Source organism: Hylaeus anthracinus, unplaced genomic scaffold, assembly GCF_026225885.1.
Source record: "Hylaeus anthracinus isolate JK02 unplaced genomic scaffold, UHH_iyHylAnth1.0_haploid 11994, whole genome shotgun sequence".
Taxonomy (NCBI): Eukaryota; Metazoa; Arthropoda; class Insecta; order Hymenoptera; family Colletidae; genus Hylaeus; species Hylaeus anthracinus.
The window spans coordinates 1347998-1374488 of record NW_026534341.1 but is presented as its reverse complement, the minus strand read 5'-3'; the positions used below and the strand labels follow the sequence as shown (position 1 = coordinate 1374488).

General features: G+C 52.2%; 3 protein-coding genes across 6 annotated transcripts; 1 reads left to right on the top strand and 2 right to left on the bottom strand.

The window, feature by feature from the left end:
- Nucleotides 1–29: 29 nt before the first annotated feature.
- Nucleotides 30–4031, top strand: LOC128889021 (metabotropic glutamate receptor-like). Its single transcript, XM_054146305.1, has 11 exons — nt 30–416; nt 478–617; nt 687–835; nt 908–1107; nt 1194–1522; nt 1582–1807; nt 1870–1992; nt 2106–2426; nt 2970–3252; nt 3341–3540; nt 3610–4031. Exons 1-11 carry the CDS (start codon nt 287–289, stop codon nt 3984–3986), a joined length of 2478 nt encoding a protein of 825 aa, XP_054002280.1. The 5' UTR covers nt 30–286; the 3' UTR covers nt 3987–4031.
- An 800-nt stretch (nt 4032–4831) lies between these two features.
- LOC128889039 (dr1-associated corepressor homolog) lies at nt 4832–9284 on the bottom strand. Of its 2 annotated transcripts, none has more exons than XM_054146337.1 (5): nt 9030–9284; nt 7277–7577; nt 6401–6454; nt 6162–6316; nt 4832–6094 (listed from the first exon to the last, which is right to left on the bottom strand). In XM_054146337.1, the coding sequence occupies exons 2-5, from the start codon at nt 7491–7493 to the stop codon at nt 5666–5668; spliced, it is 855 nt and encodes a 284-aa protein (XP_054002312.1). In that variant the 5' UTR covers nt 7494–7577; nt 9030–9284; the 3' UTR covers nt 4832–5665. The 2 variants fall into 2 exon arrangements, with proteins under 2 accessions (XP_054002312.1, XP_054002313.1); XM_054146338.1 differs by lacking the exon at nt 9030–9284 and adding an exon at nt 8477–8623.
- A 1214-nt stretch (nt 9285–10498) lies between these two features.
- Nucleotides 10499–26373, bottom strand: LOC128889017 (growth factor receptor-bound protein 14-like). Of its 3 annotated transcripts, none has more exons than XM_054146296.1 (13): nt 26069–26373; nt 24160–24593; nt 21698–21990; nt 21335–21494; nt 21134–21264; nt 20972–21064; nt 20754–20885; nt 19181–19249; nt 14011–14238; nt 13539–13646; nt 12004–12272; nt 11833–11926; nt 10499–11746 (listed from the first exon to the last, which is right to left on the bottom strand). In XM_054146296.1, exons 2-13 carry the CDS (start codon nt 24581–24583, stop codon nt 11477–11479), a joined length of 2271 nt encoding a protein of 756 aa, XP_054002271.1. In that variant the 5' UTR covers nt 24584–24593; nt 26069–26373; the 3' UTR covers nt 10499–11476. The 3 variants fall into 3 exon arrangements, with proteins under 3 accessions (XP_054002271.1, XP_054002273.1, XP_054002274.1); XM_054146298.1 differs by lacking the exon at nt 26069–26373 and adding an exon at nt 25941–26056; XM_054146299.1 differs by lacking the exons at nt 24160–24593; nt 26069–26373 and adding an exon at nt 23105–24113.
- Between the last annotated feature and the right edge of the window lie 118 nt (nt 26374–26491).

Sequence of the window (26491 nt, the reverse complement as noted above, 5' to 3'; positions counted from 1 at the left end):
AAGAGATAGAATCGTCGGACGCGAGAATGATCGGCGTGCTGCTGGTAACGATGGTGCTCGGGTGCGGAGTGTCCTCGGAAGGCAGAGTCGCGGTCGCTTACGCGAACGTGACGGGCGACATCGTGCTAGGTGGCCTGTTTCCCATTCATCGAAGAGGCAACGGTGGCGAGAGTTGCGGCGAGATCCAGGCAAGTCGCAGCTCGCATCGCGCTCCGATCCGATCGCTGTAGCCTATTCTAAAGGTTCGTTGATTCAGATCGAGGACGGAATTCAACCGTTGGAAGCTATGCTGTACACCATCGAACGCGTCAACGACGATCGAAGGATTCTTCCGGGTATACGGCTCGGCGCCGTAGCCTTCGACACCTGCGACAATCCGAGCTACGCTCTCGAGCAAGCGTTCTACTTTGTGAAAGGTAACGCGTTTCGTCACGTTTCTTTCCTTTTCTCGTTCCTCGATGGAACTTCCTTCCGTAGGCTTTATCGCGCGCGACAATCGGCTGACGGACTACTCCGAGTACCGATGCAACGATCGGACCGCGCCAAAGTTCATGGACGGAGGATTCGACGACGTGGTCGCGGTGCTCGGCGCTCAATCGAGCTCGGTCACGATTCAGGTGAGAAGTCTCGGAAACGGTTCGAGAGGCTGAAATCGCGCGCGTCACTTTGGTTTGCTCGATTCCCAGGTCGCCTCGGTGCTGGCATTGTTCTCGGTTCCGCAAGTCTCGTACATGGCCACGTCGGCGTTTCTAAGCAGCAAGGAGAGGTTCCCGCATTTCTTCCGCACGGTTCCGAGCGACGTGAACCAAGCACGCGCCATGTTAGAGATTCTACGGTAAGTAGATGACGAGGAGAATAGAGCGACCGCGTAACGTTTGTTTGTTTGTTGTTGTTGATGACGCGATAGCAGACGGTTCAACTGGTCGTACGCGTCGGTAATTTACTCGGATACAGAGTACGGCGATCACGGATACGAGACGCTGGCGTCGTTCGCTGCCGAGTATTCCGTCTGTTTCACGGGGCCGCACCGCATCAGCGAGGATCGGTTCGCGAGCTCCGATTACGAGGACGTCGTTCGCACGATCGCCGAAAAGACGGATGTTCGAGGTGAGGTAGATCCGTAATGGACGCTCTCGGAAGAGAGGGTAGGGTGCACGCACGGGTACAGGATCGACGGTGGTCGAGTGTTACAGTGGTGGTGCTGTTCGCGGAAAAGTCGACAACGCTGCGCGTTTTGGAAGCGGCGAGGCGCGTGGGAGTCGGGTCGCGATTCGTTTGGCTTGGTAGCGACTCGTGGCCGGACCAGAGGGACGCCAACAACGAAGAAGCCACCCTGTTGGAGGGTGCGCTCGCTGTTCAGCCGCTCTATGCCCCGTTCGCTGGCTTCGACGAGTACTTTACCAGCTTGACGCTCGATCATCAAAATATTAACCCTTGGTTTCGCGAATTCTGGCGGACGTATCACGATTGCGAGGACGACGATAACGTTCGAGAGGCTTCGAAAGGATGCTCGAGTTCGAAGGTAAGTCGAGTCGAGACCGTTTCGTACGTTGTCCGAGGTAGTATCCTTTCGTCGCGAAGGCGCGGACTTGCTGCACGGATCCTAAACTGAGGATCGAGCGGACCAACGGTTACAAGCAACGGAGATTTCTCCACTTTGTACGCGACGCGGTGTACGCGGTGGCGTACGCTCTCGACGACGCGCGAAGGGACGTCTGCGGGCAAGATTATCACGGCATTTGCGACGAGATGCGAGCATTGTGCGCCAAAGATTTCTCTCGTTACCTGGCCAAGGTGTCGTTTGAAGGTAACGGTGAAACGGACGCGGACGTAGCCGGCGTCGGTTACAGTCGAATTTTTTCCTTTCAGACGAAGCGGGACACGAATTCGGGTTCGTGGACGCGGTCGACGGTCCTCCGAGGTACTCGATCCTGAACTATCGGCGAGCGGCGAACGGCTCCTATCAGTGGCTTGTCGTTGGGAATTACACGCGTAAGCAAAGTAGCGAGATTATTTGCCGAGCCGCGAAAAAGACGGATCGTTGCGTTGCGTATATGTAGCATGAGGTAGGTATGCGCTAAATGCATGGTGGGCCTCCGCGTCAGTGAACGAGGAAGGCAGAGCGGAGCTTCGATTGGACCGCGAGAACACGAGGTTTCGCGGTGACCGAGCCGACTTTCCCGCTTCTTCGTGCTCGCAACCCTGCGGTCCCGATCGTATCGTGGTCAGGGTCAAGGAAGACGCGTGCTGCTGGAGATGTCAGAGCTGCGGCCCGTATCGGTACAAGTTGGACGAGCAAAGATGCGACGATTGCGAATGGGGCACCAGGCCGATCGAGAACGGAACCGGCTGCGAACCGATACCCGAGCAATTCGTCGATCACTCGAACCCTTGGGCCATAGTCGCGATGGTGGTCGCCGTCTCTGGTAAACGTCGTCTTTATAGTCGCTGGAAGGGATCTTGTGAGATCGTAAAGTCGGTCGGACATCGATCTTTAAAACTCAAGTCGATCGCAATTAGTAATCTGACATCTTTTTAAATAAGAACAGAGCTAGACTTTTCGTTCAGGACCGTATGGTATCGGAATTAGAATGTTCGTATTTCAATAACTTTTTTCGTCTTGTGTATGTTCGCACATAATTCTGTTGGCCGTCTTATTGAAAATACTGTGGTAGTTAGGAACTTAGTTAACCAATCATCGTCAATAGTTCTCCAATTTGGAAAAAGCCGCGTAGCAAACATCAAGTCTTGAGGCCCCGGGATGTAACGTGGGCATGTATACTTTAGAGCCGCGACACACCTGTCGGTCTACGGATCAGTTCTCCTGGCCCAATAAACCAATGACTACTGTTTCGGTTTACGACCTCACAAGATCTCTTCCAGCAAATATACCTACTATCTTACTACCTCACCTACGCGTCTGGCGCACATCTCTCGAATCTACGTAACCGAGAAATCCTGTTGCGCAGGTATGGCGTTGACGTCGTTCGTTTGCTGGGTGTTTTGGACCTACCGGGAGACTCCGATGATCAAGGCATCGGGTCGCGAATTGTCCTTCCTGCTGCTGCTCGGCACCTTTGGCTGCTTCTCCATCACGTTCGCCGTCGTGGCAAAACCCAGCGTCGAGAGCTGCGCCGTTGTACGGTTCGGCATCGGATTTTGCTACACTCTTTGCTACGCCGCTCTGGCGACCAAGATCAACAGGATACACAGAATATTCAATGATCCTGGTCCAAGTCCCCGCAAACGACGGTAAATCTGTCTTTGTGCTCGCGCGACGCTCGTCGCGCTCATTTTCTTCTTTCCTTTCCATACCGGATACTTTTCCACTTATTGTTAGATACACCAGCCCGAGCTCGCAGCTGACTATCGCCTCGATTCTCACGCTGGCCGAGATCGCGTTCGACGCGGTCTGGCTGCTCAACGAACCGCCTGCGGTCACGCGCTCTCATCCTACCAGAGACGCCAACGTGAGGATTTGCAGAGGTTCCGAGAACGGATCGTATGTGGCCGGTTTGCTGTATCCGTTTGTGTTGACGGGTAAGCTGGTCACGGGATTATCGACGTTTCACGTATAACGACGCTTTCATTCTTTATCGTAAATTTCAGTGGTGTCCACTTTTTACGCTATCAAGACCAGAAAGTGCCCCGAAGGATTCAACGAGACTCGCCGAATCGCGTTCGCGAATTACGCGACGATCGTTCTGTGGCTAGCGTTCGTGCCACTCTATTTAGCTTCGACCAGCAACGTTGTCCGAGTGATCACATTGGCACTCTCTCTCTCCCTGAACGGATTGGTTCAGCTGCTTTGTCTCTTTCTACCGAAAGTTTACGTGGTGCTGATCAAACCGGAGAAAAACACCCGAGAGCTGGTGATGGCCAGGCACGCCGGCGCCGGTTCCTCTCATCCGACCGCGACGATTACACCTGAGCCGCCTTCGGCGTCACCTTGCCATCGATCGAACGCGTCTCGTGAACCGATCTAACTCCTCGCTACGTTCAACCGCTCTCCGTAAATAAACTACAAACTGTTTGCAGCTTTCTTTCTTTCTATTATCCTTCCTCTTATTCGTATTCGTCCTATTATTATCATCGTTATACAGGTCTAGGCACACATCTTCGTTACACAGGTTAATTAAAAACGAGGAGAAGAAAAAGGAATCCGCGGCTGGGTTTTACTCCGTTTCTGTTTTTTTCTTTTTTTCTTATTAATAAACCTTAGATCTTATACAGATCCATTGGTACATGAATGGTTATAAAGTAACGTTATATATTTAAACCTTGATATAGGTTTATTCTGTTTCATGGACCAACGAATTGTATCGCCATCTCGCGGTCGGAAGAGCTAATTATTTTATATATTTGTACATATATATATATATATTATTTTATACGATAGCTTGGATCAGAACCCCTCAAAGTTTTGCGCTAGTGGCGCCATCGGTGGAAAGACGCTGTCAACCAATTACCGACATTTTAATTATTTGCTCATTTTAACGTCTACTAATGAATTTCAACGACCCAGTGTTTGTTTCATGGCTACAAGTTCATTATTAAGCGCAATAAATTAGATTACGTAAGTATTTTTTAATTTGTTCTGCAATGTCGATAATTTTAGTTCCACCATTTGACCGCGAGACGGCGACACCTATTTTTGGCACGATTTTGAGAATATACCATTGTTATAATTGAATAACTCATTTATATAGAGTATTATTGGTCTACTTATACCTGGACCTTATCAAATGATACGAACATCAAACGTTTAAACAAGAATTTCGTGCAAAGGTAGTTTAAGGCTGTTTGGTCGAAAATGATACTCTTTTTATTGTGTTTTATTTATTTATTGGCGAGTAAAATTTACGCGACATACACTTGGAAACGAACGATGACCGTTCAAAGACGATCAACGATCAAAAAAATTTCTCTCCCGCCGTGCGTTGATGCGAACCGATGATCGAGAACGCGAAGGCGGATCGCGATTTTGGTTACGAATCTGCGAGTCGTGTACACCGATGTCTTCGTTCCTGGAAGACAGCGATTTTTCGTCGACGACTACAGAGAAAAATCCAGCGAAGAGATGATTCTCGTCAACAGGTTCGACGCGACAACGACGACGACGACGACGATACGAGAATAAATCTAACGCGAATCCGAATTTACGTTACTTACGCGAACTTATTCTAAGGACAGCGAGTTGTCGCGCGAGCGAGCGTTCGATTCCGAATCGATCGGCGACAAGAACAGACCGCGCGAACGAACAAATTGGTCGCAGTATAAGAGAACGCGAAGGCGATCGACCGAACTCGACTCGAATCGTATCGAATCGAATTCGTCGCGCGTTCCTTGGTCTATGAGTCTTTGTTCGCGAGGACAACGATCGGTCTGTCCTCGTCCCTCGGTACCGGTATCGGTCTGGGTATCGGTATCCGTCTCGCGCTTACCCCTCGCTGACCTATGCGAAGCACGACCTCGTTGCCGGAGCTTCGCTCGAAAGGCGTTTCGTGGACGGAACAACTGATAAGGATCTGCGATGGGTCGCGCACGATAGGGTGCGCGATTAAGTACTTAAAATTACGCTATGTACAATTTCGATCGATAAATGACCCGCGAGGAACGGAACACCCTCTATACACCGGGCACTCGGACTCGTGGTTTTCCCTTTTCAAAAGGAACTCTCGCGATTCGTTCTGATTTGAACGGATTCGGGACTCGGCGTCATCGCCGGATTGTCGTAAGCGTAATCGAGGGTGGTGTCTTCGCTGGGGTGCCTTCCGGATAGAGAGGTACTGGTGGTGTTCGGCGTGCCGTTATCGATACCGCTTCCGTTTCCGCTTCCGCTACCATTCCCATTCCCATTCCCGTTTCCACTCCCATTCCCGCGTCCGTTGCCATTTCCGCTCCCCAAGATTCGCGAGGGAGCTACACTGGCGCTGATCGTGGGCATCGCCAGCCTCAGTCCGTTTTGTTTCACGATACCGCTTTCCACGTCATCCTGAGCTTTATTCTTCTTCCTGTTGTTGTTGTCGGCGTTGTTGTTGTTATTGTAACCGCCAGCGATGCCGACGTTGTCGTTCCCGGGATGGCTCGTCCTCTGTTAAACGCGAACGATTAGCAACGGTGACGGACGAGGACGGTCAGGGAAACCGTTATAAACTAACCTGTATCTTATTTCCGGTAAACGCACGACGAAGAACAGCCCGCAACTTGTTCCATCTCGTCAGCTTTCTGGTTAGCAGGTAGAGGGTGGTCAGCAACGAGACAGCAGCCACGGCGATAGCTATCGAGACGAGGATCCATAATTTTCCAACTTGTCCTGCCGATGGAAAAGGTTTCTTTGAATGCTGGTGACTGAGAACGAAAACGATTTCACGTTTCTACGATCCATTCGTTCGCTTACCTCGCAGATCTTCGTACTGCTCCAGAAGAACGTATCGCTTGTCGTGTAGGTACTCTGAAACCCAGAATCACGAATGAAAAATGTTTCCGTCGCGCTCTAAACCAAAGGTAACGGACGATTTTCTAAAATGACGCGGCTATGGTTTGGATTTTTCGAACGGAACGAGCATACCTACGTGCCTATGTAAAAACGAGCGAAGAAACGAGCGAAGCACTCAAAGGAGAAAAAGGAGAGGAAGGTCCGAAAAGGTCGGGAAAGAGACTCGGATCGTGGAAAACGAAGGAAATGGCTGGAAAGGACGAGAGGAACAAGGCCAAGAAAAGAAGAAAGGTAGACGCGCGGTCGGATGAGTCATCGAGCTTAGAGCTCGACCGCGGTAGCGTGTGGGAAAGTCGATGGAGGGACGGACGGTGGTCAGGTGCAAAGTCAACGGACTCGGCATACCTTCTATTCAGGTGTACGAGGGTCTCGGGAAAGCGGTTGGCCTACTACCTGTGCTTCTCTCCGATCAATCTCGAAACGCGCGTACCGTTCAAGCGTGAACGACGACCCAAAGCCATCATCTCCGCTTTACGGTTCGCGAGCGATTTCTTCGTTACGATTCTAACAACGTATCGAACGTTGACAAACTTTTATTTAAGGGTTGACATTTCTAGAGGCCTGGTCCCGGAGCTACGCTACAGTAAAGTATCCACGAATGCACGAACTCGGGACTGAACTAGTGCATTTATGATAGACAACGGCAACGAATAAAGGACGAAGAGAAACTCTTCTATATTCGCTGTCCTATCTTTACGTTCGAACGGTCTTACGTTCGTAGTGGACGATTTCAGTGCATTTATGGAGACTGTACCGTACCGATCGAGCGAAACTTACCTTGACAATCGGACAGACACTCGACCGGCTGATAATTGGTACTGTCCACGTCGCAAATGGACGAGCACGGTTTGCAGTGCTTGACGTAGCGATTGCAGTACTCGAGGGTGGAGCAACGACTCTCGCCGCATATCACTCCCTCTGGGTTCAAGCCCCCTGTTGCGCTGGCCACGATCAACAAACTCGGAAAGATCCAACCGAACGCCAACGTCTTCATCTTGGACGACTCGATCGCAGCCTCTTACCGATTACCTTGCGACGGGGCTACAGCGAAACATTTTCCAAGAGAGTCGTGTTTCTCCTGAAAAGACAAGAGGACAAGTTTAGGAAGCAATCGTGGTTCACGTCGATCGCATGTTTCCCGGACGGAAGACCCGAACCGTGGCAACGTCTACGAGAGAAGAGAAGAGAGAGAGAGAGAGAGGGGGGCGGTTGCACGGCAGAGGTACATACTAACGAAGATATACCAAAGACCGAGCGAGCGAGTGATCGATCGAGAGAGAACGAGAGAGGCAAAGAAGCGAATGCAAGGTGACTCATCGGTGGTATCGCGCGGCACGGGAAGAGCGGGCGGGAGGGACGAACCACGGAACCAGTTCCGAACGATCGTCGTTTTACCAGCCGATTCGATCGAGCCGCGACGCGCTAGCCCGGAATCTTCGATCCGTTTCTTGGAGGAAATACCGATGCGTCACGGCGCGACGCGCAAACCTCGTTCCGTTGGTTCCGTTCGGGTACAACGCGATCATCGATCGCGTTCTCCGCCGTGAACGCGAACGCACGGTTCCCGTTGAATGCCCTTTACTCGCGTTCAAACGGTAATTTTGCAACAAACTCCGAGTATTCGAAATGGACGCTATTCAAAATGGCGGAGAAAAACCGAAAGGTAGGTGAAAAAGGGGAGGGGGGAGAGAGAGCGGTAGAGCGAGAGAGAAAGGTGTACGAACGAACGAAGAAGAAGAAAGTATACAGTCGGTCGCAAAATTTTGCGGTGGAACGGGTGAAAGTTTCGCGCGTAACGGTAATAAACTATAATAAACTCGACGCGTTAGTCGAACGTCCAGCAAATTCGATCGTTTCGCGATCGATTGTTTCGCATCGTTGCGTTTTACTTGTAACCCGCACGCTTTGCTTTTGTTGTCACGTATGCCGCGTCGATTCGTTTTTCCGACTGTATGCACAAAGAAGCGGTAGCCGTACCTGGTACCGCGAGATACCAGGTGGACTGGGTGGACACGGTCAGCGAGGTCCGCGCGTCGAAGCGCGTCCGTCGAGAACGAGCGCGGAGCTTCGAAATCGATGCTCGAGTCGATCCAACTTTCGCGAAACTACGCAGGTAGAAAACTGGGAAACCGTTGCGTTTGTCGAAGAGGCGAGAGAAATCGTAACCGAGCGGTCGATCGGCAGGAATGTTGCCCGACCGGTTTTAATGGCGTGGCATGGCGCAGCGTGGCCTGGCACGACAATTTCCAACGAGCGCGAGTTACGCGTCGGCGCGGCGTCGTTATATAAACCGCATAGTTTCCAAATAATCTCGCCAGCGACAGGTGGAACGCGCGTCGTTGGACGATCGTCGACCGCGGTACGAGACACGGCCCGTTGACGCGGCTCCGTCGATCGTTCCATCGATCCGGAAATCCTCCGTATAGGCGAGTCAACGATTCCTTTTTGTTTCGCGAACGAACAGCGAGTCGCGACCAAAGGACAAAGTTTGACGGAGCGATTTCGAGTAGGTGAGTTGCACGAATCTTACTTGGTACGAGCAGGCGTGATCGTTCGCTGTCGGTCGGTTCAAGTTCGGTGGATAGGCTCGGGCTGCGGAGCGAGGCTTCCGAGCTCGCATGTCGCCGTTTCCGAACGCGAACAGATTCGAGATTCGATACTCGAGATTCGAGAGACGCGTACGACACCTTCCCGCGTGAACTGGTCGCGTTGGACTGGCTCGCTGCCGATCGTGCGACGGGACGCGTCGACGTCGCGGACCTCCTTGCTGCTACCACCGCGGAGTCTCTTCCTCTTGCCTGCCTCGCACCTGAATTCCACCTCTCCACCTACCGGCACGGCTTCCCCTTTCCGTGCCCCTTGGCCATCGCGCTGCTCCTCCCCCTGCCGCGTTAACCTGCTCGTCAGGCTGGTTGGATTCGATCGTCGCCGAGCGTCGCGTCGAGCGTCGGTCGTTCGGCTTACCTGTTGCGTCGAGCGAGTCTTTGCCTGCTTCTCGGTTTTCGTGCGGCGCCGGCGGTGATTCGGTCGCTCGACTCGGTTCGGCCGAGACCGAGACTTGCGTCGCATCGGGTGTTACGCCGAGAGGAAGAAGCCTAGTTTGCGGCGCGACGCGCTTTTCTTGCCGCTAAAGAAAGGTCGAGAGATCGGATCGCTCTTCTATTTACGTGTTTTATTGCTTATTAAATGTTCGTACAAATGTATAACGTAGCAAAACTCGAGATGTTTCGTTGATGTTAATATCGAGATTGTTACCGTTCTTGCTGGCCAATGTTCGATTTTCCGTGTTCGCGAAAAGACACGGGTGTCGATATACCGAAAGAACGAACGCCAAGGTCCGAGGAGAAAACGAGGCGGTGTCGGTGGTCGGGAAGAGAAGTAAGAAATACAATCCTTGACGCGTGCCGTATCGCATCGTGACGCCTTTGCATAGACTCGTCACGAATACAAGCGAGTGGCATCGGTAAACGAAAAGCAAACGTCAACTCCGGCTCACCGACGATCGGTGTACAAGGTGGGCCTCTGAAATCCGGAAACCTGAGATTCCAGAGGTGTAGAACCGCCGAGACGACCGTAGAGTTCCTCGTAGTCGTCTTTTCTTGTCCGAACCGAGTGCACGAACAGTGTTCCTTTCTCGTGCGTTCGTCTCCTCGCCGATCCGACTGTGCCAAGAGTTCTCCCTTCTCTCACAGATCACTCCGATCAAACCGAACGCATCAAAAGTAACTCCCGTCTCGTGCATTCGCTCCCTCGCCGCCAGCCGACTGGGTCGGCACGTCGGTGAATAGATAGTGAAATTCCGTTTTATTATTACTGGATTTCAGCTAAAATTTAGTTGTATTTTGAATATGCCAGAAGTGGTTTTCTGTGGACAAAACCCCACAGCCAGACGTGGTTCGTCGCCACACTCGAGCTTTATTAGAGGTACAGGTCATTCGGTTTTTCGTAGTATTGTACGCACTCGGTACGCGAGTCAGCGTAAAATTTTTGAGCCGACAGTACGCAAACTTATGTTTACCTTGTTTTTGTTTTGTCCATAATAAATACGCAGTGGAACGTTACTCTGTTGTCTATATATTTATTTGAATATAAATATCCAATAATTGTTCTTTCTCGTACGACGAACGCGATCGGATCGAGTCGCGAAAGCGAAACTCAAATACGGTCTCGGTAGCGACCCGACGAATCGCGCGTCGATTCTTCCGTTCATGTTTGTACAAAATATACTTTATCGTAACAATTTCTATCCATAATGGTCGTCTTAATAATAAGAATCGATGTCGTCCGCGACGACGACGACGACGACTCGTCAGTCTGTAGCGTGTTCGAGGGGGCGCGTACGTTCCCGTTTGCTTCGTCGCGTCTTCTCCTCTTCCCGACTCGATGGCGTAAATCGCGGAGCCGTCGTAAAAAATCGAGATTGACGGACCGCTGTCAAAGTCGATTTTTGAATCGGCGGTTGTTCGCGTGGAACGTCTCCGCGGTAGGATGGAAGAAGGCGATTCGCGATCGAGTATATTTCGGCACGGCAACGAGTCAAGGGGCTCGCGAACGCGGGAAGAGGAGAAAGGTCGCGCGGTAGTCGACGCGGAGACGACGCGTCTCGCTTGTTTCCGAGTTGCGCTGTTTGTAGAGAAAAGCCAGCCTACGTCGAAACTCCTCTTCCTGATAACGAATCTTTTCGCGATCGAAAGTTTCGTTCGATTTCCTCTCGTTGCTCTTGAGCGAATAAGGCGCGAGTCCGCAATTCACGATCCGCGGAGAGTAGAGTAGAGTAGAGTAAAAGAGAGGAAAGGAAAGGAAAGGAAAGGAAAGGTGAAAATGACGCTACAAGTTCCACTTGTTGTAGCTGCAGAGGCACAAATTCCAGCAACCCGATCGCGTCGGACGATCGTTCGCGGTCGCGCATCCGTTCGGAGGATGAGCGCGAGCGACGAGACGCTCGTCGACGGTGACGGGTCGCTGGAACGCCTATCCTCAGATGCTCCCGTGGCCGGGGAAACTCGCCGGATGTACGCAGGAAGGCGTGCCGAATCTGTGACAAGCCTCGGGCGGCGAGGGCGACGCTCCGCCGTCTTCGGACCTGGGGATGGGAACGGGAACGCCGTTCTGCACGTAGTGAGTCAACCGCGTCGGCAGGGAGCCCGCGTTCAGCTGATAAAACTCGATCAACTGTAGAAGATCGTAAAACTTGGTTACACCCTTGTCGAGGGTGTACAGCCAGCAATTGCATCGCTCGTCGAATACCTGAAACGAACGCGCATCTTTAGCGAACGTCGCGTCCCGTCGCCGCGGGACCATCCGAATGCCATCGAGATTACAATTTCACTTACAGGTTGGATTTGCGCGTGAAACACTTTGTCGCTGTATTTGTAGGTCAACACGTACGCCCCCAAATTGCTTCTGCTCTCGCGAACCAGAAACACGCTGAAACAATGAAACGGTGAAGCGTTACGGTTACCGAGCACGCGAGTTCTCGCGACTGCAAAAGAAAATCCGCTCACCCGTCTATGGAACCGTGGTCCCTTACGATCGCCGCGGCGATGTCTCTCTTCAGCCCTCTGTGAAACCACGGCTGCAAAACGTGAATGCCGTCGTCGAGTCCTTGGAACCGGACCACCGAGCACCCGGGCGTCGGTCTCGAGAACGGTCTCCAGGTTCGACGCCAATTGATCCCCTCGCTCTCGGCGATGTCCTTGGCCTCCTTCGGATCGTCCACGATCCTTCCGACGCTTCCGGTGAAATCCATGGCCACGCGAGATCGCGTCGATTCCTGCGCCAACATTATCGAGAACGATGCAAAAGCGAAACACGCGGAAAAGGACACCGATCGCGGGGACACCGATCGCGGGGACATCGATCGATGCGCACGCGAGACGCGAAACGGAAGACGAGAGGGGATAAACGTTGTCGGATAAAACGGGGGTTGACGAGATCCGATGCGCTTGTTGCTAAGCAAGGAGCAAACGCCAGGAGACGCGCCGTGATTCCGAGAGCTTGCGAAAACACGAACAGCGAACGTTTCGACTTGCGACGGATGCGAGACACCGTGCGCACCGAGAGTTTCTTCCCGCGCGTTCACCGCTCTTGGACGATCTCGGTTTCGTCCGTATCCGGTCGGTACCCGTCATTTACCTAACGTAACCCGAGAACTCTGGAAAATCGCGGAAACGATCGAAACGGATGGCTACGATACGTACCTCTTCCATGTTCGCTCGAAACAGACGGAAAGGAACAGCGGAGAATCCGAGCAAACGTTTGCTCGAGAGGGAGAAGTCGTCCAATGTCAAGGTTATAGAAGCGCAGGCGCGCGAAATCTACCGGGTGATACGCAAGCGCGAGTAATCCGTCCATCCGAAATCCGTCGGCATCGAGCCGATCGCGGACGAGCTCGGGAAATCCCCGTTAACGGTGGCGTTCGATGGAGTCGGTTTCCTTGCCGGCAGCTTTTCCCACAAGAATTTCACTGAGCGAGATCGAGAGCGGGCCGCGGATTCGTGGCTGCCAGGTAGGCACGCTCCAACTCCGACGGACTCTATAGTCGACACGAATCAATTTCGCGACGAACCGTAGAGGTGGTCGGTGCGCGAAAAGCGTTTCGCGAGCGCGACGACGAGTTACTCGTCGAGAAATTTCGATTGGTCCCGCGAGCCACGGCTCCGCTCCGGTCTCGTACAAGCTAGCCTACCCTCCGAATGATCGATAGTTCCCGGCGCGTAGCAACAGTCTACCACCTCGCCTCGCCTCGCCTCGCCTCGTCGCGCTTCGCCTCGTGCCCCGCCTCGCCTTTTTGCTCCATTTTCAAAACTTTCTTCCAACGCGAGCTCCACCGAACATCTTCGAGTTCCTTCGCCTTTCTCCGATCTCTTTCTCCCCGGGGCGTTGTTCGCGAAACCCGCGAGTCGCGACCAAACGGACGATAACGAACGATAACGAACGTGCGTTGCCGCGAAGAGACGGCGGGGATCGCGCGAGCGCGCTTTCCGCGTCGATTTCCACTTGGCCCCTAAAAAGATCGTTTCGGTAAAAGGAAACTCACGTTGGACACGTCGTAGTTGGCGTATCGTTCCTTCGGATTGTCCCCGCTGGCTTGCTCGCACTGTTTGTTCTTGAACGCTCGGTAGTTTTCCCTGAGTTGCTTGCCATACTACGACACAACAAAATAAATCGATTAGACGGATGGATCGAGGAGAATACGACACTCGGACCGGAGGTCGATTTAGTTTTCCTTCGAAACTCGAAGGAAACGCTTGCTCGAGATCGGCCGCCGACGAGTTTTGACGCCGCGCGCGATTGCGAGACCGCGATTATGTCACGGCACGGCAAGACGAGCGCCGAGAGAAAGGAAGAATTGCCGGTTGAAGAAGCGTCGCGACGATCCGAACGTGCGCTTTCCAAGTAGAGGAATGGGCCACGGGCTACAGGCCTCGATCTCGATCTCCAACTCGGCGTCGACGAGGCTCGTCGACGAGCAACGCGGAACAACGAGAAAGAATCGGGATTCTGGTTACCTTGGCGAGTCTCATGGCCGTGAGCCAGCAAACGCGGGACTTTTCACTGTGGAAAGCGATGACCTTGAGCCCGGATTCTCCAGCCTCGGTGCCTTCGGCTTCGGCGTTGCTGGATGGCCTCAGGCAAAGGCCCCACTCGAAAGGCGCGTTGAAACACCTTTTCGCGTTTAGGATCCTGTACACCGTATAATCCGACAAATGAGCAACCGGAGTCAGCTGTCCGTTATCCTGAAATCATTCGACCACGTCATTTTTCTACGTGTCACTCGAGTTACGTCCGAGTCGGTCGACGCGGATACTTTGTCGCGAACGGTCCTCGTCGCTCGCAGACCGCGGAAGGACGATCGAAACGGCCGGATCGGTTTCGTCGCATCGACGAACGCATACCCGGAAGAGGAAGGCGGCGCGTCGCGTTCCCGTTGGCGTCGACGGAAACGAGCGCGAAAACGGGAAACTGGAAGCGAGCGAGTCGGTCGGTCGGTGTCTCGAAAACCTCGGCGACGTCTTCTTGTATTCTTCGTTGATCGCTTCGAATGAAAGATGCCGAATCGGCAGCCGAAGATAAGAGTCGATCCGTTCGAATCGATCGGAAAAAAAAAAGAAAACGGAAACGATTCGAAGGCGTCGAAGCGAGAACGTTTAGCGTTGGCGGGCAAAATGTTAGTCACGGTCGTGACCGGAACCGGTTTGCGAGTAATTCCAGAAGCGCGGCCAGCCAGGTGCCAGGTGCTGGAAAATCGAGGTGTCTTTATTACGATTCTCGATTTCAATTTTTCGGATTCTCGGTCACCGTTCAGAAGCGGTTCGTCGTAAATCGGACGTGGATACGCGGTCTCGCCGTGTTACGATTACCGTTACCGAGAACCAGGGAAGAAGCGAAGGGTCGAAACATTCCGAGAAGACCGCGTACGACGAGCGTAGGTGGAGTAGACAAGGTCGCCGAAAAGACTGGAAGGAATTTCGAGACGCGAGCCAGCGAGAGAACGAGAGAGCCAACGGGGACGTAAATTGAAAATTGCTGGCTCGCTAAGTTGCCCCGGTCGTTTTCGTTCCACTCTTTTTCGACTCGAACGGTCGCAGCCGTTCGCCGACAAACACGTTTCCGTCGCTAAAACGGCTGATTTTAGCCGAAGCGCCATCGGAAGGAATACGCGTAACGAAAATGAAACCCTGGCTGCGCTCCTTTATTGGATTCGATCTAATACAATTTGCGCTTTGCATTTTGCTCGAGCACGGTTCCGTTCGGGTACGCAAATTTTTTCGTGCGGCCATTGATCGGCATCTCGGTTCTTCTCGAGGTGAAATTCGAAACGACGGTCGCGACGACGGCACAGTTTCGATCACGAAGACCTTCGTTATCTTCTCTTCTTTTCGTCTTCATCTTCGCCTTTGCTTTCGCTCTCTCGCTTTCGTTTTCGCTCTCGCTGTCGCTATCACTGGTGCGCGATACCATTTACGTGCTCGCGAAACGCCAAAGAGAGTCTTCAGAGGTAGGACGATCGCGAAAGTAAACAGACGCCGCGTTGAGAGTTTACGGTCGACAACCGAACGAGGATTCTATGGATCGGGTGTCGTAGGTGTAGCATCCCTACTCACCGTGACGCAAGTAATGCGACCGTTTTACCAGTAAATACGGCCAAACGATTTCGCAGAGGAAACACCGATCGCTTCGTGGATCCCAGCAACAGTGACAAGGGACGAGGGCGGCGTTGACGATGCCGAAGCCGAAGCCGAAGCCGATGTACATCGACGAAATAGCCAAACTAGATGGAAAGAGAAGACAGAGAAACATAGACGGATAGCCAGATAGCCAGATAGACGGGTAAACGAAATAAAATGGCCGAATGCCGAAGAAACGTGGGTGAAAAGATGGAAAGACAAGACTCTGTCGCGGTTAAGAAAAAAAGAAAGAAAGAGAGAGCGGGTGACGATGCCAGTGGGGTAGACGAGTAAGGCGCGCGATACGGAGCAAGAGCGTCGGGACACGGGATTAGAAGGTGTTTTCTCTCCGTTGGGAATGCACGCGAGAGAAACGCGGTGTGAAAATTATCGGAGCGAAGCAACGGTTCGCGTTTGCCGCGACGCGACGCGCCGCGACGCTGACGGGATCGATTTTAGTCCGTACCAAATTCGCTAAACTCGTTTTACGAGGCTGCGCGACTCGTCGCATCGCTTCCAATTTTTCATATACGTTCGTGAATCGTACGATATCGCGTGCAACGTTTCAGAAAGATTATAGACCGTGGATTCGTTTCGAGTATTTCCCGTCGACGATCGATCAAGTGGAGTCGCGGGAAACGTTCGCGCGACGGATTATCGTTGCGCGCTTACTCCACGTGACGTTTCTTTTTGCATTTTCGTCGAATGTCGGGTCTTTTTGTCTCTACGCTTGAAATCTACGACAACGACCGCTCGTCCACGGTCATTCCGTTCCTCTGGAAAGACTGAATCTTGTTTCGAACGACGGCAGCGACCGCGGACCACTCGAACCTTTTCGTTTCACCGGCACACCTTTTCGCGAGCGAATATTCTTTCGTCCGACAACGGTTCGATCGTCCTCGCGTATCCTTTCATCGTTTCGCGAGATCGACGGTATGAAACGTAACGTAACGTAACGGCGCGGAACGAAACGAGAGGAAAATACGGGCAGACGGGCAGCTGACGGGAAGCAGACAACGAGACGGCAGGGCGTAGGAAAGGAAGAAGAGGGACAAGGGGGTGGTGAACGATGAAGGGGTTAAGGGGATGTGAAGTGTGCAGTGTGCAGTGTGCAGTGTAGAGTGTGGGGTGTGGATCGTGGGGTGGGGCTGGGAAAGAGGGGGCAGGTCTCGGTTAGGAGAGAGAAGGAGAACCGCGACAGGGAAGAGAAACGAAGCGAAGAGACGAGCTACCGGCAACGTTAACGGCAGACTGCGCGACGACGACGATATTCTCTTCGGTCTCTTTTTCCGTTCCGTTCGTCCATAAAAGATCGTCGGTTCTTCGAACGGTTTCGTGACGCGTCGTCGAGACGGCCGGTCACGGTTCAAACAACGACGACGGCGACGGCGACAGCGTCGGCGACGTTCGCGTCGAAAGCGTAGGAGGCGCGCGCACGCATCGCCTCCCAACAGTGTCGGAACGACAACTGACGGAGCGGCTCGTTGGCTCGTTGCTCGCCGGTACCCTCGTGCACGGCGTCGGACAAAGATCCGAACATTGCCGAATCCTCGGTCGAGAACGACCGAGCCGGCCAGTCAGCTGGTTTCCCGGCGGTGGCATACTGCATCGGTCGCGCGCTGCAGATGCGCTTCGTTCATCGCTTCCACGCTTCCTCGCTTCGATTACGATCCGTCGCGAACTCTTCCGAATCAGCTGGCTACACAACCCACCCGCTCTCACCGACCAGACCGTATCGTTATCGTCCGTTCTCGCATACACCTGTATCCGCGCGTTTTCCTCGCCTTGTCCACGCGTACGTATTCCGCTATCGCCGCGAAAAACCTTTTCGAATTCGGTCAACTGGAACGTATCGTTACCATTGTTGTTGTTATTTATATGTAACTCGAGCGTATACTCGTTCGTTACAGTTACAAAGTTAAACGCGATGAACGTAAACGATATTCGCGAAACGTTGGGTCGAAAGATATAACTCGTGCATCCTGTACGGTTGTTATCGATATTATTATTATTGCTATTCCTTCGTCGTATATCGAGTCCAATCGAACCGACATTATCGCATTAATTCGTATAAAATAAGCCGATTACCGCACCGTCGCTAAACAGTGAGACGGTCCGTGTCACTGTCTCATAGCCGCGAGTCTCGACGATACCAAAACACGAAAATGCGAAAACGGAAAAAGCATGCGTTCGCGACTACGTTGGAAATGCGATTACGCGGCTTCGCGAAGCCTCGCAAGCACGGGAGATAGGTAGGCCTGACTCCTTTTCTTCCATTATGCGCTATCGCGATTCGATTCTCGTTCTTTTTCGAGCGATCGGAAATCGGTATGATTCGCGTAGCGGCAAACTATGCCGTTAGACTCGGCCGTCGGCGGTTAGGGCGCGCCGAAGCATAGCCAGTAGTAGTCAGCCGTCGCGATCTAGGTGATCGTCGAAAGGTTTACGGACGAGCGACGCTGTGCGCGTATTCGGATCGATTATCTCGTTTGTTTTCGAAGAAACATCACTAGAATATCGGACGTGACGTCGGTGTTTGTATTCGGCAAAATTTAGCAAGACGATCGACGGGTCGCGTGCTTTCGTTACATGTTGTTTCCGGAGAGTCGATCCTAATCTTTCCGATTCTGACAGGTGGTTCGCGTCTCGAACGAAAGGTTTAGGATAATTCGTCGCTTTAGCTTTCCAGAGTATCTCGATGGCTGACGCACGTAGACGTTCCCTCGACGCCGACGGCGTGTTCCCTCTCCTCTTTCTTCCGTCGCGACGCGGACGACGCCGACGGATCGATATGCCCTACTGAACCAACTGGACGTTGTCGGCGAGTTACGGAATCCGGCGCAACTTGTTCCTAGACCATCGAGTGCATGGACGCGACGTTCGCGATGATCCTCGCGTGCTTCTCTGGTCGTAATTCTCTCTCGCCGTCTTCCTCGATGCGCCAGGTGCAAGAAACGTTGTCCTTGAATCGTCGTTCAACGGCAAATTTATTTATCATTTTTTTCGTATCCGCCGCGACCGGTTGCGCTCGCCTTCGACTTTGGCGGATTACGAGCTGGCTCGCAAAGATCGAAGAGGTCGAAAGAGAAGACGCGGAGGAGAAGAAAAGAGGGTGCAGCGAAACGACTAGCGCGACCATACTGTAAGGAGGGTCGTGTATTTCGGCCGGTGACACTAAAAGCGACGGTTACGCGCTCGGAAAATCCGTACATTTTGGTCGATCGCCAGGAACCAGCGGCGTGCATTCTACTCCAAATACCCTAACCTACTAAACTCGTATCAATTCTAAACCGATGCGGCGATAAAGATCGACAAATTTTCCAGTTTTCTCCACCTTCCGGAATTCGATTCCCAACTCCGGGGTCGTCGATAATTCGAATATCTCTTCTCTTTAGTTGGACGGTTAGGCGGAGAATTTTCCAAAAGGCGAAGCCCGAAGGAAAAATTGTCAATCTCGAGAATCGAGATAAAGCAATCGATCACAAACGCGTCGCTCGATTTACGTACTCACCGGCAGTATTCGCTTCGGCAGAGTATTCGCGGTCGTGGTTTCCGTGGCTGGCATCGTCACCGAATTAATCTGAAAATAACGAAATCATGAGCAAATCTTTACGATTCGTATTCGTTAGAGTATAAATGTTGCGCGAACCTCGTTTTCGGAGGGACGTTTCGTTCACGGTTATAGACGGTCGGGTTCCTCGTAGAAAAATCGTTGATAAGTCGCGAGTGGTCGTTCGACGAAAGAAATCCGCGACCGCGATCGCAAGGTTAGGCGTGTAGCGAAGAGAGATACGAGCGCGAACGCGAACGCAAACGCAAACTGTTCAGCGGTCCGTCACGCGTCGCGAACGCGAACAATGACGTGGTTGCAGCGGACGTCGTAATACGATGCGTTGCGAAAACGTATTGTGTTTGCTCGACAACCTGAACGGAGAAAGGAAAAAGAGAGCGCGGAACATGTGGCGGAGATGGATGGTTGCGCGTCACGCCGAAAACGAGAGGTTGCGAACTGTGTTTGAAATGTCGAGTGATCTCGCGTCGCGGGACGCCATTTCGCGGAACGAGAACGAGAACGACACGGTTACGCTGTATCGGAAACGTTACGGATACAGGTATCGACATCGCTATCGAGAGAAATAAGTTAGCCCATCGTTTCGAAATAATTCGAAAAAGATCGAGAAATTGCAAGTTTGCACGTTTGCACGTTTCCGGGATGTCTTGCTGGATCGAACGCGGCGATCGATTCGTATCTAGCAAGATGGATTGCACGCTTGCGCGAGTAGATCGTAAGTGCACGTAGCCCGTTTGTTATATCGGCGCCAACGATAGCAACGAGGAGTGAACGCGAACGGTAGTGCAGCCCTGGAATAGAGCGGTGCCGTGGAGAGGTGGGTGTACCAGAGGCCTGAAGTTCATACATACTGTACCGAAGGGTAAACGAGAAACGAGGAGGTGCGAAGAGGACAGATGTGAAAAAAAGGAAAGAAAGGAAGATACCGAGGAGGATTAGAAGGTGGAGGGGAGGAGTTAGAAGCCAGGTCGTCGACCCGAGGAGCAGTGTTCCTAACAGAATAGCGCTTTTGCCGACTCGAAAGTGTGTCACCCGCGGCACTCGTACGCGGCTTGCAGCCCGCGTAGGCAAAATCGCGGTATGTGCGCGCTTACCCTCGTTATCGGAGATTTCTCTACTCCGCGACGATTCTTTCCCTCTTCGTAAGTCTCGCAACGCGTAATATGGCTGCCGCCTGCATCGAGTTGTGACAACATCGACAATGGTAACAGCAACAATAACAAAAACAACAACACAACAAGCTTTGGCTACGTTTCTAACAATGCCGCTCTCTCTCTCTCTCTTTCTCTTCCTCTTCGTCTCTGCCGTTGCACGCTACGTCACAATGTCGTGGTACCGCCATCTACCGTTTGAATCGCGCGACAACTAGAAACGTACCCCAAAGGTGAACAGCGAATAAGTAGGTACACGGATTGCGTCGGCCGTCGACGTCGACTCGTTCGCAAACGACCGTTCGTACGACTATTTCCAAGAGATATCGATAAGGGAGTAACGAACGGTATTGCACGTTCACCTTGTTCGTAACGTAGAGCTTTCTCTCGCGCAGCAGCATGTACGTCTTTCTCCAAGCGTCCAAATATCCGAAGCGTACCCATACCAAGCTCAACACTTGCGGGCATTCCGTGTCGTCTTGCACTAGAAACATCTGAAATCCGAAAAAGCACGCGCTGCTAGAAAATTTCCGTTCATCTTCGCGATCAAATTTAATCGTCTCGGATCGATTCTACTCACTCTTAAAGCGATCTCGGCGTCGATCAGTGTTCCGTCGTTATCCACGATAGCAACAGTCGCGGGAAACGCGCTCGTGTCGTCGGGACAGTGTTTCTGAAACAAGCGTGCGATTGCTCGCGGTAAACTTTGACGTGGATTTAACGAAAAAAGCACGGCACTCACCTTGGACTTGACAAAGAACTCGTACTTGAGGAAATCTGGTCTGAAGACAAATATTTTAGTGTCCCGAGATGCGAACATTCTCAGTTCTCTGTGAACGCCCAAAATGTCCTCGTGATCTTCCAGAGTACGTTCTGCAAAAAGCAATTCGGGTCACGATATCGAATACCAAAACGGATCGGTCGTCGCGAAAATCGCGCTCACCGATTCCCAACTGCGGCCAGGTTTCCACGATAGACCACGCGACACCGGACACGTTCCTCTTCACTTTAAGTAGTTGGCATAAATCGATCGTACGTAGATTCTTTTCGACGACCAAGCTGTTCCAAGTGTGATCGTCGTTGTAGAAACGCAATTCCTCTATCTAAACGAGACAAACGATCATGGAACAAGATGGGTTATCGTTTCTTTCGACTCGGTACGCCTAGTCTAAAAACGAAGAAGCGAACAAACGTTATGTTTCTCCTTCCGTCCGAAGGAGAACGTAGTTCGGCGAATCCGGAAGGATATCGTGGTCTGCTGCGCGTCGTCGATCGCGATTCACGCAAAGCGAAAGAAAAAGCTTACTCGATCGTCTTTATCTCCGTTACCACCACCGCCGCCGCCACCGCCACCGTCGACTTTGTAGTTTTCATCGTCGTAATTGCCTCCGCTATAATAACAGTTTTGAGAAACTGATCCATCGCGTTGATTGCACCGATCGCATCTCGTTTGTGTTCCCGCCAGCGAACGACTGAATTCGAACGCGTTGCATCGAGACCCGAGTCGTCTGTAATCTCCTACTCGAGTCATGGATGGGTTGGAAAACCTAGAAATCGGATTACCGTTCTCCAGACACGAACACATCTTTTGCAACCAATCTGCAAAGTTAAACAAACAAAAAAAAAAGACAACGTTACGTTACCTCGTGGAGAATTGTACAAATTGCGCGTGCAAGACGCGAACAAACGATTCGTCGAATACGCGATATCGCGGTGTGGTAGGTACCGATTACGAGGCGACCTCGACCGCGACCTTGGCCTGCTGACACGCGAGCACAGCCCTACCATCGTCGCGACGCGACTCACCCACGTATAAGTTCGTTCGATACGCCTACCGTTTCTCTGATTCTCGGATATACAGCGTAACAAGCTGGTACTAATGGTAAGACATCTAGTATTCGTCGCACGCTGTATAGATTCATTCCTAGACAGACGGGAAAAATTCTCCAAGTTGAAATACTCGATTCTACAATGTCTAACGAACGGCATCGCGACGATGATAAAGGTACGCGAACCGAGGCGAGGCGTTTCCACGATAAGCAACGAGAGCGAGTCGGAGCAGCGACCGTTCCGGGGGGTTCTCGGGCTCGCAGCCTACCCCAATGTCCGGTCGATTCTCCAAGGTAACGGGTTCGTCGAGAGCGGTTGTATCGCTACCAATCGTAAACGAACGGCCGCGGCAAACAGTCGCGTCGCAAACTTCATTCGCACCAGAGACTTGTTCGAAGGGCTGCGTCAATTTCCGGGAGTCCCGTCCTACGGTTACATTTTCTTCGAACGGTTTTTCGCGAGGCATTTGACAATTCTAATTCGACCAAATTTCGCTACAAAATCGGGCTGGTGTCGGGCTTCTCTCGGTTCAACGTTAGCGAATCCGGTCAGTGTACGCAGTCTACGACCCTTCGACGAAACGCGTTATCGCGATCGTTCCGTGTCGATCTGACTTTCGCCTGTGTCGCGTCACTCGCCTCTGGAAATTCTCCTTCGGCGCGATTTTGTACAAGAGCGTCGAACCGCACCAAAAGCGGCCCATCGATAAAAATCAAGTTGAAATGTCCGACGGTGCGCGAATGGTTCGATCGATCGATCAAGCATTCGACTTGCAGCGCGATACCGAGTGAACATCGAGTTCGAGGCGAGACGGGGGTAAGTTTGTATCGCGATGATGGACAAGAGGTAAAATTATAGGTTGAGATGTTTCGAAAGGTTTTACCTGTGGATAATTGGGTTCGTGCGGAAGGGCAGCAGTGAATGTTTCGAGGATCTCTTCCTGGATACATCGAATGTGATTTTTTAAAACGGCGATACGGTGCGACGAGATGCAAGACGATGTCCAAGTCGGGGCACTTGCTCGTGGACACTTGGGCGATTCGAGGAGACGGCTGAAGGAGATGGTGCTTTCAAGTTGAATCGCGAGCAAGTCGTTGGGTGCAACCGGTATGGGACTGTACGCGGTACCCTCGCAACTCCAGAGTCTGGACAAATGCGACGTGAAACGCACGTGAACCATCCCGCGCGATTTACCAACATGCCGGTTGAGCCAAGGGCGGCGCGTCGCGACGCAGCGCATGCGCACATCCCGGAAATCGATCGAATGCGTACGCACTCGCACCGACGAGACGTGACGCGACGGCTATAGTTTGTTTACCTTTATTCAGCTCGGATTGGCCGTAAACTCCGCGTTTTCGTTTACCTTTTCAAGGACCAACGATATCCCCCTGGTCTGGTTCAGCCGCAGGACGCGCCTGGATACGCGTGCTCGCATGCGCGCGTTACCCACCGAATCCGCCAAAAATTTCATTCCGGTAGCTACCTGCTCCCATCACCAGCGAGTCGCCCCTTCTCTTCTTAATCGTACGCGCACCTCGTTACCATTGTCGTCGTTGTTGTTTACTCGGTTCCTTCCTCGAAAAGCAATTTCGCGGAAACAGAGAAAAGGTACGGACCTTCGATGTCCGTCGTGCACAAATTTCCGCTCGAAAAGAAACGACGGTCGTTTGTTTTTGGTCTACTCGGGCTGTTTACTCTCGGTACCCTGCCCTGCATTCGTCGCAGCGTGTCCGAACAGTAAGCAACGAATCGTAAAGAAAAATGTACGCGGCATCTACGGATGACAGAACGCGCGTTACGTTATTTTCCGCGGCCTGGCCTCTCGAAGCTTTCCGCGAATCTCTTTTCGATCGATAAACTCGCGACACCGAGTTTTCGCACAATAACGATGATCGGATTGGATCGAATTCACGATCGGGCTGAAAGTTTGAAACTTACCGCGAATGTGTAAGCATCGTCGACGAGCCTGAGAGTGCCAGGTTGACGCGGAGTCTTCCGTGTCGCGATCCGGCTCGCCGTAACCAGCGAGTTCCGCGCAACTTGCGATAAACGAGTCGGTGTAAATTCTTGTATCGTGCATCGTTTCGATATTCTCGTTCTCGCGCGCTAACGTGCTCGTCCTAGTCCTCGTCCTCGTCGTCGTCGCTGTCGTCAGAGTTTCTAGCACAGGTGTCGATGTCGCCGGTACCGTTAGATCGCGTCCGATCATTTCGATTTTTTTGGACTCCGGTGCATCCGTCGTCGGATTTTCTGCGCGCAAAGTACAGTCCTCGGGCGTGGATCGGTCGTAAGTCCTGTTCGCGCAATCCCGCGCGTCATCCTCGAACGTGGTCACGGTCACGAAGCCAAAGTTTCTTAACATATCGACGACCCTGAAACAAACGTGCGTTTTAACGTGCGGCTCGTTGTTATTTCTACGAACGGCCGACTATCCGTTTTTTTTTTTTCTAATCCGTATTTCACTGTTAACTTGTCGTTAGATACGTTAACGAAGAAAGCTGTAGGATTAAGCGTCGCGAAAGATAGAACGTTACGAGTCGAGTGACGAGAGTAGGCGGAACTACGGAGAACCACTAAAATTGGACTAAAGTAGAGTAACGGTTGAGACACGCGCGCACTCGGTGCGATATCAATTTTCGTGGAAAGTCCGAGGTTACGGGACTCGGCGCTATCGCGAGAGCAACAACCTTATCTAGGCGCGTGCATTTCCGTCTTCACGAAACTATCGAATACGTCTGCGACGCGGTCGCGAGGAGAACGGCCTCTTGGTAGCGAGCTATCGAACGAAATATGCGTATCTCGATACCAACGAACCAACACCAGCGAAGAAACGGTATTTCCAATTGTATTCCGAAACGTAATCCCTTCCTTCCTGCAAATCACACGTCTGTATCCTATTTCGCGTAATTACGTTTCGGAACCATCGAACCGAACGTGTCACCGCCAAGAAGAAACAATCGAAAGAGTTGGACCGAGGCTCGTCCTCCGACTTTTCACCGTGAATATTTTTCTATGGTTATCGAGACGTGGCGAAGCTAACAGAGGTTAACTCGTCTTTAAATTGATGACACGGATCTAAATTGATTGCGCAAACTTCAAAGGTACGTAGCGAACGCTCACACGCGATCGTTCCAAGTCCTAGTCCGGATGAATCCTTTAACATGTACATATACCGAGGGTCAGCATCTGTGTTCGTGTATCGACGAACGGTTGCCAAATAACTTGATTACTTGTAACAGTACAGCTGGTGAACGTTCATATTCTAACGAACCCGTCATAAGCCGACAAACAAAGAGAATGAAAAGGCAAGCTGAGAGGGCTTACACGTGAACATTTTTTACATTTCATCGAGTCAAATACTTGGAGCCGTAAAACTTGCTCTTGAGTTCTATAATGTTGGTCAAGTCTACGTCAACAACGCCAGAGAACGAAGCCCACCAGCCGAATGCTGGGTAGCGTGCGTACATATACGGTAACGTTTCTTCAGGGGCGACGTTATCGTAAAGCTAACAAGACATTCGCGCACTTTTCTTGAATTCGACCGAATCTATCACTGGACAAGAGTCGATCGACGCCGACGTAGGGCGAGACGTGTCGATTGCTTTGAATTGGCTGCACGCGACCCAACCGTCGAGGATTGCGAAAACGTCTTCGCATCGCGTCCGTAATCGGTAATTGTACGAGAGCCTTCGTCGAAATTTATTCGAAATTCGGTTTACGCGCTGGCACGTTCAGACCGCGTTCGAATAGCCGCGCGCGTTGCGAACCTCGAACGCAATTCGCCACCGTGGAAACGACGGGACGCGTGACGGGTTTCACGGCTCGGGCCGTCGTTGCGTCGACTTACGTCACTCGAAGATACTCGAATCCAGCCGCGCTTCGACGAGCTCGGCTGTCTTTTTTCTTTCTCGTTATCGCCGTTCCCACGGTTTATCGTGCGAATCGTCCGTCTTCTTCGCGATCGCACCGCCAACTTTACATTGCTAGATTTTCTTTGGTGGTTCCTGGCCGCGTCGAAACCGTTTCCTCTGAGGGATTTCGACGATCGATGTACTCGCGTCGGAACGTGTTACCGTCGGTCTAGGTATCGGTCGCGGACGCTGACGCGGACGCGGAAAATCGTTGACGAGCGTTACGCGACGGCCGCGATCTCCGTCGTACAACTGACAGTGAGAGGATCGCGCGCAAGAGCCACGGGCAGAGCTCGCGTCTCGTTTCATCGCGAATCGCGACGCAACGCAACGCAACGCAACGCAACGCAACGCGCAAC